Source organism: Verticillium dahliae, genomic scaffold (assembly GCF_000150675.1).
Source record: "Verticillium dahliae VdLs.17 supercont1.8 genomic scaffold, whole genome shotgun sequence".
Classification (NCBI taxonomy): Eukaryota; Fungi; Ascomycota; class Sordariomycetes; order Glomerellales; family Plectosphaerellaceae; genus Verticillium; species Verticillium dahliae.
The window spans coordinates 394,860-406,086 of NW_009276927.1; the positions used below are offsets into that span (position 1 = coordinate 394,860).

Consider the following 11,227-nt stretch of genomic DNA (forward strand, 5'->3'; position numbering starts at 1 on the left):
TGATTTCGGCTTATCTGTTGGGCGCCCATAAAAATAATGCCCAGTTTGCTTTTAAAAGATGGAAAATGTGGTTTTCCGCGCGGCAACTCGTCCGGGAATGCACTCGCGAGTTGGGCATCTCCTATCACGGAACCAAACAAGGTAGGGCTGCAAGCCATTAGGGAATTGTGGAGGAAAGGGTCCGCGAATCGCTGGCTGCGCGCAATCGCACGCGCAATGGTGTAATGTACATGATATGCACGAGCGATGCTGGCCCTCTCGCTGCCCCCTTACAATGTCGAGTGTAATCGAAGGCACAAGAGACGCCTGAGAGAGGGCCCTCTGGTGGATCACGATGAGGGGGCGTGGGTGAAGGGGAACTTGGGGACAAGAGGTACAACAGACACTGAGAGACAAACGACAAGCGACAGCCCCTCGATCAGCCGAGCCCATTTGCCTGGCTTGCCTGGTCTGCCCAAAACTTTTTTCTCTGCCCTTGCTTTCCAGCGCCTCGGAATGGTAGCCACGCACTACTGGGGCTGGGCTCGTTTGGGCTGGGGCGGGCTCACTGGCACTTGACATGCATTGGGGTCGGTCGGCGAGCACCGGAGGAGGAGGGAGGAGGGGGGAGAGGGCGATCTTAGTAAAGAAAAGGGGTGGGCTGATGAACGGCTGACTATCATTATCTCATCAATCGCTGATTACAGTGGTCTTGTCCACTCATGCTCACCAATGCTCAAGTGCTGAGCGTGCAATGACCACATGTCGTCTCTATTGCCACCCCTCACCATCGCTCCTGGCCACTCCTGTCCCAGCAAAGTGTCCCCAGGACATGGGTCCCAAGCCAGTCTCTCCTCCCCTTCCCCAAATCCGAACCCAGCGATGATAGTGGCAGTGGCAGTAGCGACCATGGCACGAGCACGGGCAAGAGCATAGCCGTACCGTGCCCGTGTCGCCTCTCTTTTCTCCCCTCGGTCTGCCACTTTTTTTCAGAACTGTCCCCTTTCACCTCCTCAACTGTCCAACCCGACACACACTGCCGTCGCCTCTTCTTGTCTTGACAAGAAATCCGTCATCGACCAAGTCCATTATTACCAACAGTCCGCCCCAAATACCACCGCCGTGCCTCCTCTCCCTACCGGCACTTCAACGCCCCCCCATCGTCATGCCCTCGGCTTCCTGACGACTCGCGTAAATGTGAACCCACCCACTTTACGCCACCCTACATCAAGACCCTTCTCCCGACAACCTCCACACCCGACACGGCCCTCTCCTCCCCTCGACAGGCCTCACCTCTGTCGACCTCTCCAATTCCGTTCCTACGCCAGTCGCCCTCTGTATTACCTCCCCAACAGAACCGCAATGGCCGCGACGACAAAGGTCTCGGCCCTCGTTGCCGCTGCTACAGGATGCATCCCCGAGGAGCCCCGAACCCCCTCCATTGCCCCCTCCTTGACCTTCTCCGAAGAGTCGGAAGACCAGGAGGAGCAGCTGCCGGTCGAGCCTCTGCGTCGCCGCCGTGCGTCTACGAGACTCATTGCGCAGAACTCGGCTGATATCCAGCGCATCACCGGCGAGTCTACCGCCCAATTGATCGAGCGGTGCTGCGGTGGCGGCTGTTGTATGAAGGCCGGCGTGAAGAAGGCCGGCGTTGAGTACGAGTCCATTCCCCTCCCCGACAACCACGCCTTCAGGTCTCTCGCTCTTAGGATTGGCGAATGCCCGACCCTCCTCACCAAGATCACCGACCTGCCCGAACAGACAGTCTTCTTCGAGCCTCCGCGCCGCACCTCGCCCGCCCCCTCGACTGCCGATTCGGCTGTTTCTGTCGGCGCCCATGCCAGCCCAACGACCCCACCGGCTGACAAGGTGGCGAGTCTTTCTCTCGAGGACGTCAACACCAAGATTCAACCGCCCAACTACGTCCAGCCCCACCCTCCTCACCACGTCTTTGCCGCCCGCATCGACTCGGCCCGCGAGTTGACCAAGCCTGGTGCCGAGAAGCGTACCTACCACTTCGATATCGACATCTCCTCGTACCCCGAGGAAGATGGCACCGACTTCAAGGTCGGCGGCGCCATTGGCGTCATGGCCCCCAACGACCCCGCCATGGTCGACGACGTCTTCGACGCCCTGATGGTGCCTCGCTTCGTGCGCGACAAGCCTGTGCTCATGAAGACGTCCAGAGGCCGATGGCCTACTGTCTGGGGCGAGGACGAGCCCCGAGAGCTCCTGACCACCCGACGCGACCTGCTCACCTGGTGCTCCGACATTCAGTCTTACCCTCCGACCAAGAATCTCCTCCGCATCCTTGCAGAGTACGCCGCCGACGAGAACGAGAAGAAGCTCCTGATGTACCTCTGCGCCGCCGAAGGCCAGGGCGTCTTCTGCGACTTCCGCACCGGCCCTCACGTCTCTCTCTTTCAGCTGCTGAGCGCTTTCCCAAGCTCTCATCCGCCTCTCGACCTACTTCTCTCCGTCCTACAGCCTCTGATGCCGCGCTTCTACTCCTTGTCGAACGACCCTCACGACTCGTACAAGACTCGTGATGGCAAGGTGCACCGTCTCGTCGAGATTGCAGTCACGGTTCATGAGTCCGCTGACTGGCTCCACGGCACCCGCACCGGCATTGGCTCCGGCTTCTTTGAGCGTCAGGCCCAGAAGTTCCTTGCCGCTCAGAAGGCCGGCGAGAGCAGCCCCGAGTTCTATGTCCCCATGTTCAAGGGCCTCATGGCCAACCCCCTTGCCAAGCAGTTCGTCTCGGATGGTCCCATGCTGCTTATCGGTGCCGGCGTCGGCATCGCCCCCTTCCGCGGCTTTGTCCAGCGTCGTCTGAAGACGGCCAACTGCGCCAACAAGGTCTGGGTTCTGCAGGGCATTCGCGACTCGCTTGTCGACGAAATCTACTCGGGCGAGTGGGGCGTGCACGAAGATGAGGTGAAGCGCGTCATCCAGAGCCGCACCGGCGAGGGCCGCTATGTGCAGGAGGAGGTGCGTAACCAGGCCGATCTCGTTTGGTACATTGCCAATGCCGTCGACGGTCGCGTCTTTGTCTGCGGGAGCAGCAAGGGCATGGGTGAGGGCGTCGAGGATGCCCTCGTCGACGTTGCCATGTCCAAGGGCAACCTCGAGCGCGAGGAGGCCAGGAAATACTGGGACCTCAAGAGAGAGGCCGGTCAGTATATCGCCGAGACTTGGTGAGCCGGGGACGCAGCGGTTGCATCAGAGTACATATCACGAGGGCAGCAAGTGCCTACGGGTGCTGCGCCGCACAATTACGGCCTTTGTTGGGGCTCGGGGATTTCTGGCGGCCGGGTCTTATCTCCGGCCGGACTTGCCTAGGGTGTCTGTGAACGAAGGTCCGACAAAACGAATGAATCATCGACATGGATCGAGTAGACGGCGTTGGGAATCGAGTCGGTCCTCGGGGGCCTGACCTCGAAGTTTTTTGACTGCACAATTGGTGCATTACGGTAGACAAATGGGTGGTGGGCATGTTTTGGATTGCAGCTGACATTTCGAGGTGCTCAGTCTGCATGCTTGTTGGCATGGATGGCGTTTGGGGTTAGATTTGTGGTTGTATTATGTAGCAAATACGAGGATGGTCAAGTGCCACGGCCTTCAGTAACATGGCGATGGTTGCACTGTCAATGTACGGAACTGCTGGAAAGGTGATAGGATCAAGCTCATGAGAGCGTGGCAGAGAACCTGGGCACTTCTGCTTGACTACCGTGAAGGTCCATAGGCACAGTAGATCAGCAGCAACTTAATGGAGCATCCACCTATGAGGCGTGTAGAACGATTCTGTCAGAGGACATAAGACAGCTTCTCCAGTGCGTACCCTCTGTCCATCCACTTTCTTGCAGACGCTTGGGTAAACTTGAGGTTTGTCTATCTATCTTCTGTTGTTGTTCTTCTTCTCCAGAGTACGGCCAGATTAGGGGCACCATCGAGAACGCATCAGCCCTCCTAGGACAGCAAACATAAATCACTCCACGGCCACCGTATCTTTCAGTGCTTGATTCAGAGGAGAATGAAAAGGTTTTCTATACGTAGTCCGCAGGCAATATACAATAGGTCGGAGGTCGAGATATATCTGAATATGGCCCTCCGCAGCTTAGAGGGTCCTCCTTGATCCTTATCAATACGTTCTCGTAGCCCTTAGCCCTCCTAATCGACTCACACTTCTTAGTAACTCCGTAGGGCTACCGACAGTACACCAGGTCATCCATTTTAACGAACAAACGGTGAACTCCAGCCCGAACTCGATAAAGCCCGCCAGCATCGAACCACCAATCATATAATTCCACCGACCATCCTCCTAGACCGTGACCGTAAAAGTGAGCGTAAACGCCTACAGCACCTCAAGCTCCAGTACCGTCACGCCCCGCCGTCGCCGCCGTTCAGTGCCCGGCCGCGTCTAGCATGATAACCCAGAACACAGCAACAGCAGGAAGATGTTGCATCCGGCCCCGGTCTGCTGACGGTGTCCATTGGGCTCTGGCCCGTACAGTAGCCTAACATTCCGAGCTCAGCCTGTGGCTCTCGCCTATTGAATCGATGCAGACTTCCCAATTCGGACTCGTCGAGATGAAGTGGCCTGGTATCACCTAGTGCCCCCGCATCGCACTGATGTATCGACAAGCGTAAGCAGTACGGTGAAGACGAGTTTGAGTTCAGATCGGCAAGTTTCAAATATGGGTTTCGCTGTTCTACTCTTTACATAACAGAATGATGGCTCAAGCCGCGCCAATTGTCTGATACTCTTCGTAGCTAGCCAGAATAATTGAGCACTACAAACACTTGGCCCTGTGCTGTTGGGTCGTGCAGTGTTTTGACGGGATCGGTCACATGCTGGCCCTGAGCCGAAAGCCAACTGCTACCCTTTACCTGAATGTCACGCATTCAGAACACGAAGGCTCATCCGGCTTGACATTGCACGATTTCCGAAGGCGCAGGGTCTACGGGGGAGGTCGGGCGCTTATTCAGGGAGAATAGTGCTATTGTGCACAACTGGGAACATGGAGTTCTCCAAAATGACGTGCCGCTCAACCCTGCAAACGAGTCACGTCCGCGGCCTTCAACTATCTGTATCCAAGACTTACCAGAAAGCTCAAGTGTGAGATTGAATAAAGGTCGTACTGCAATACTGGTGATGCCACTAGAAAGTTCAAATAGGAGATTAAATCCAGGTCGTGCTGCACTGGTCAGGAGACCTCTGCGGAGCTACGGCAGAGGGGGCTAGTCAGGTGCGTCGGGCGGAGGCTAAGGGTTACGAAAAAGGTATGTATAAAGACTGCGGAGGACCCTCCAAGCTTCAAGCTGCGGAAGGCCAGAATTCAGATATATTCCGACTCCTAACCTATATTCTAATTGTCTGCGGACCTTGTAGAGGACCCCTTCATTCTGCACCACATCGAGCACCGACAATATACGGACTGGGGAGGGCCCTGTGAGGTACGGAGGGCGAGAATTCTGATTGATTCCGATCCCCTTCCTATATTCTATTGCCTGTGAACTACGTGTAGAAGACTTTCTCACTCTGCTCTAAATCCAGCATTGACAGCAATACTAGTGATGGTCCCGGTATCAGACTGGCCTGACAGCTTATAAGGCCGGGCATAGTGCCATGCGAGGCAATTCAACGTTGTACTCACACTCTTACCCATGTGAGCCCTCTGACGGTTGTACCACGCCTTTCCTATGTCTGTGCATCAAATCCAGGACAAGGCTTGTTCACTGACGTGGCAGTCACATGATAACATGTCACCTCACGACGAGGCTGGATGCTGACCACCATATCGACAACCCCTCATCTTCTTGGCCTCTCTCCACTTTCCATCTTCGTGTCAGTCAAGAACGCTACGGACAATAAGAAACGAAAAACAATGGGAAAGGACGATTGCTCCCCAGATCAAGTTCCGGGTGCTTCAAGCGAAAAGGCCGCACAGACTGGCCCCCCGGACAAGGCGCCACCGCACCGTCGGCTTTTCCTCAACCAGCAGCGTGCCCTCGCTACAGTTCAGAGGGAGTATAGAATCGGCAATAGCATCGTGATAGAGGGCGAAATAGGGGTCGGGTATACGCGCCTTGTCGCTCCTCATCTGGGAACCGAACTGACGAGCGTATAGCAAAACCCTTGTTGCCAGGGAAGCGGCAAAATGGCTGCAGACCGTCCATCCAGGACTCAAGACTCTCGAGATCCATGCAGATGCCTGGAAAACTTTGAGGGAGGGTTTCAGGCGCTCGCTGGAAAGGCCAAGGCGAGTTTTGGCAGTGCGCCGCCCTTCCTCCGACATGATCCCTACCAGGAATCGGGACGCCGTATGCGTCTTGCGACAAGAAGAGAGAACTTGGAGCAGTTCGAAAAGTGGTTCGAAGACGAAAGACAGATGTGGTGTGTTATCGTGGACCGAGCGGACGACGAAGAGCTGCTACTCAGAAGTGAAATCAATGCCTCCATGAATCGGCTGGGGATGGCGGAATACCTCCCTCGAGGCAGAAACGTGTTCCATGTCTTCACAACAAGGAAAATTGTAATCTTTGGCGATGGCTTCAGGGGATCAATTCGTTCTGTGCGCCTACAATCGCCAAGCATGATGGATGCCATCACCCTTTTGCAGGACCATGGAGGTATTGACCGCAACGTGGAAATGTCGAAAAGGCTCGTTACCGCGCTGAAATTCAACCCTCTTGCTATCCGAGAGATCGATGATAGCCGGAAATGCACGCTCTGGACACTATTACATACGACCATGAGTCTTCCGATCAACAAGAAACAAGCAATGGATAGAATTGCGGACCCAAACCGGTCTGCCGTGCTTCAAGCACTCGAGGAAACTGAAGCTTAGGCAATTGACCACCTCGCCTCATTGTGTTTTTTCACCACAGAGATATACCTCTCTGCTTAGTTGCGGCGCCGTCCTGTGCGTCTCTTTCGACGTTGGAGACAGACAAGGATAAAGAAATTGGTATTCTGAGAAGCCTACATCTGATCACGACAAGTTACACGTACTGCGATGTCGAGCTCGGCTGCGAGGTCTTTCAGCGTGGCCTCGAGATTCTCCCTCGCATAAAGGCCGCCGTGCTTCGGTATCCGAAAGCATCAAGGCAACTGGTGATACACCGAGAATCGTTTCTTGCGCGGCTGGCCAAAGCCTTTGATCCGTCTTCCAAAGACTTCGACACTGTGCCCCCGTCGGTTCCTTCATCTCAGACTCGTTCTTCATGGGCAAAATGCGTTCAAATATTTGCCCGAAGGAAAGAAGGCACGGGACGACTGGGCATCCATCGTCTACAATACAGGCCGTTGTGTTCAAGAAAACCAGCTGCCGGCGGGAAACATAATTAAAATGATGGAGGATGTGGTTTCCATTCAGGAGTCATCTCTCGGCGTGGCCCACGATAGAACTCTCGCTACCTTGAACACACTGGCACGGCTCCTCCGCGATACTGGTCAGAGCCAACGGCAATCGGAGGTTTTGAGGCAGATTGTGCTTGCCAGGGAACATACCCTTACCCACAGCCCCTCGCCAAAGGAAATATCATTCAATAAACAACAGTCAGTTGATGAGATGTGGATCTTGGACAAAGCCTTTGCGCAGTTATGAGAGACTGCTCAACGCACCACGAACATCACCGCTTGCTGCAGGCAACAGCAAGACTCCGAGCTCCAGCATGTCCGATGCGGCCTGTCTGGTGGAGGAAGTGATCGAGGTGCAGTACAGAACTTCCGTGGGGCTGGGCCTAGAAACGGCGCAGAACCTACACCGCCTTGCAATGCTTTTGTTGACATGTGAAGCGCTCCCGGATGCCAAGAGATTGCTTGTACGGTCCATCACTCTCTCAGAAAACACTCTTGGGGCCACTGGTTCTTTGACCTTAGAGTGCAAAGCGGGCCTTGTCAGCACACTCTTGAAGAACGGCATATGGTGGAGAGCACAGAAATTGAGTCTGGGTGTCTTGGAAGCAATGAGGGAAACCCTGGGAGATGAGCATCCAATACGCTATCGATCAGGATGGACCATGCAATGACGCTTGTGGGACAAAAACAGTGGAAAGAAGCTGAGGCTTTATTTCGTGAATTGGTCGAAGCCAATGCACGAGTCTTCGGCGAGAGCCACCGCCAAACACTGGCGGCTATGACACAACTCGGAAACATCCTGGAAGACTGTGCGCGGTGGGAAGAAGCTGAGCATATTCTGATTGATGTCATGAAGAGAAGCAGAACATCTCTGGGGCGTGACAATCCAGATGTCATTGGGAACATGGCCCAGCTGGCATCTATATATGCCTCTCAAGATCAGGATCGCTGGGCGGAGTTCGAAGTTGTCGTCAAGGAAATAATGGACATGGAGGCATGGGGGAAAGGCAACATTCACCCTCGAACTCTACTAACCATGGTAGGACTGGCGTTCCAAACTCGGAAGTATGGACGACGGGAACACGCGGTGTTTATGTTGAGCGAATGTATCAAGGTGCTGGAGGTTGCCTATGATGACAATGATCCAATTCTGAGGAAAAGTCGATATTACCTGCTCATTTGGAAAAGGGAAGATGCCAAGGAAATCACAAAACAAGAGGATGTGGCGATTCTCGGACAGCCCGCAACAATGGGTGTACCTTGTTTTTGGCAACGCTGGGTCACATATTTCTCACCACCAGCCGCGGGGTATGAAAGATTGTATTTCCGATGCGTACGTGAAACCAAGGCCAATGGTCTGAAGGAAGCTAACGTTTTCAGGGCTGCGGAAAGCTCCTTTCGATGGACTTGCGAGAGGTTGTGCCAGGGGGCATCAACCGTCTGCGTCAGAGACTCGAGAGGAGTGCAGCTAACGTCAGATCGCGGGCAGCGACTACGGGCTCATCGAGTAGCGGGCATCCTACAGTACCGCCACCAGCACATCTCAGCGGATCTACTCCTTCAGCATTTGGGACTTATTCAGGGACCGTTAACAGTGGTGTTGGCTTCGGAGGATCTTCACTACAGGCACAAACGCCAGGCCAGCCTACAGTCGAAACTGCTGGGCAGCTCCAGCGGCCTGAAACGGGCGGTGCACGGTACTTGCTTCTCTGCATTCAATCCGAGGTGATGGTCTTAGTACAGATCAGTGTAGAGTCGATGACGAACGACGAGCAAATGTTCAGACGTATCCGCGAAGAGTATGAAACGGCTCGAAGGGAGAACCCGTAACACGTCTCAATACCTTCACCAAAGTGGTTCAGCAAGTTCTGGCACCGCTTCGTGGCCTCTCTTCCGGACTTGCCGCGCGTGGCAGCGATGTTCAAACCTATGAAAAAGGCTTGGACGGGGCATCTATACCAGGTTTCCAATGGCGATTTCGTGCGGGTAAGGCGCAGGTTCCACAGACAACTGCAAGCCGCTGACGTGTCACACAGTTCAACCTGGTACCCATCCGGCTGCGACTCTCGCCTCGGAATTTTAAGACAAAAGAATTGCCGCCGCAGAAGGAGATTGAAGAACTGCGATACATTTATGATCCACGACCGATGGAGGTCGAGTATTATGACATACCCCTGGATCACCTCATGGAACCGGGACAGCACCTTGATGACTTTTGGCTGACGACGTTCCCAACGAAACTGAGAGAACCCCTGGTTAGACGCGGCGGCGTCAGTGGTGGCATTCCGCGCGAGCCATGCATTGGCTGGGGTATTCGAATGAACGAGGAGGTCAGCAAGATCTACATATTTAGATTGCTGCACATAGCAGTGGTGCTCGTATTGGTTGTGACGATACTGCACGGTAAGTTTGTAGCCAGTTGGGGCACCGAGCTGGGGCAGTTCCTCTTGGCGATATTGGTTCTCTGGCTGCTGTTCCAGTATCACGTCTGGACCCAGGGTTCGGGCGACAACGCGGCGGGTGATCCAGGGAGATAGCTGATTGCAGCAATAGGCAACTCGTGCGTAGGAGCCGAAATGTGAATTTCTTTGTGCGAGGTCAGTCGGCTTGCATCTGATGTGGTGAATGTTTCGAGTATGTCAGTCTGTTGGTGTGGTGTTGAGCGGAGAGGTAATCGCCGGGATCCGACTGACCGCCGTTGGTGGGGTGGCTTGGCGCGCGGGCGGTACGTATCGAAGTTCAAGGTGGAGCTACCCGCGCGGGTGTTGACTAAGACACTGTACGGCGCAGAGAAGACCCACACCAACGGTCCATTGCTGTGCTTGCTCAGCGGGCAGCTATTTTGATCATGCATGCACTACAAATGACGATTGGAAATCCAAATGTCGAGTTCGGGTCGGACTTCCTTCGACGACAGGGCCCGAAAACAATAGGGCTTGAAGGAGCGGACCTTGTCTCGATCGATCGGCCGCATCTGGTGTGATGAAGCCCTGGTCGCAGGAAGGGCAAAGTAGCTAGCTAGCTGCCTGACTGACAGACAGCGAGCGTCTCGAGTGACATGCCCAGCAGGGGTCGTGGATTTGAGTGCTGACTGCGTCGCCGCCCCCGATGAGGGTCGCCACATGGCACGCTCCGTGACAGGCTCCGTGACAGGCTCCGTGACAGGCTCCGTGAAAGGCTGTCGGAGTATGATCTGCTCCTTGGCGGTGGGATGCGTTTGAAGGGCTGCATGTTGCACCAGTAACCGTGTCAAGATTCTGTAAGGTAGTTAGGTACCTCAAGGAGGTAGTAGGTTCGGTAGGCATACGACAAGTTCTCACACTGCAGGCACAATGGGAGTCAACTGGCGGTTGTTTCCTCCCCAGTCAGACATTCGCAGAGGCAGGAACGGACGGAATGCTATGCGCCCTTTCCGAGCGCCAGGACGGACATGGCATCGGCAGAGGCAGGGGCGATACAGTTGGTGGAGGGGTAGAAGGCAGGCGCGACTGGCGGGCCCGAATTTTTCGGCTATCTCCCCATTCCAGAATCATCTTACCCCAATCGAGGCAAGCGGCGACCCCCCAGACGTCTGAATCACCCGTCACCAATCCATCACGAAGACGCCGAGCCCGCTCCGCTAGCACACGTCATTGGTCGCGCTGCTTATCCAACCCTCACTCATCAATTGTCAAAGCCGCGCGCGGCACCTCCGCAGTAGTCCTCACTAAGCATTTGGCTAACGAATGCGCAGGTACAGGCACGCCGGCCATCTGGCGCAATTGTGCCTGACTTTTCGATGGAACCATTCATGACGAATTGCCCCACCACGCAAGGGTCAGCGAGGGAGACGAGGAGGGGAATAATTCGGAAGGCCACGACAATGCAGACTACTTAAGAGCCAGC

General features: G+C 55.0%; 3 protein-coding genes across 3 annotated transcripts; all 3 read left to right on the top strand.

Annotated features, from left to right (window-relative positions):
* Positions 1 to 1,341: 1,341 nt before the first annotated feature.
* Positions 1,342 to 3,180, top strand: VDAG_04675 (sulfite reductase flavoprotein alpha-component; the record flags this gene model as incomplete). Its single annotated transcript, XM_009654279.1, has 1 exon — positions 1,342 to 3,180. One exon carries the CDS (start codon positions 1,342 to 1,344, stop codon positions 3,178 to 3,180), a length of 1,839 nt encoding a protein of 612 aa, XP_009652574.1.
* A 2,687-nt stretch (positions 3,181 to 5,867) lies between these two features.
* Positions 5,868 to 6,830, top strand: VDAG_04676 (uncharacterized protein; the record flags this gene model as incomplete). The annotated part of the gene is made up of 2 exons (XM_009654280.1): positions 5,868 to 6,058; positions 6,164 to 6,830. The coding sequence occupies 2 exons, from the start codon at positions 5,868 to 5,870 to the stop codon at positions 6,828 to 6,830; spliced, it is 858 nt and encodes a 285-aa protein (XP_009652575.1).
* Positions 6,831 to 8,591: 1,761 nt separating this feature from the next.
* On the top strand, positions 8,592 to 9,924 carry VDAG_04677 (uncharacterized protein; the record flags this gene model as incomplete). Its single annotated transcript, XM_009654281.1, has 8 exons — positions 8,592 to 8,597; positions 8,723 to 8,804; positions 8,854 to 9,039; positions 9,096 to 9,141; positions 9,205 to 9,328; positions 9,379 to 9,672; positions 9,751 to 9,841; positions 9,896 to 9,924. The coding sequence occupies 8 exons, from the start codon at positions 8,592 to 8,594 to the stop codon at positions 9,922 to 9,924; spliced, it is 858 nt and encodes a 285-aa protein (XP_009652576.1).
* Between the last annotated feature and the right edge of the window lie 1,303 nt (positions 9,925 to 11,227).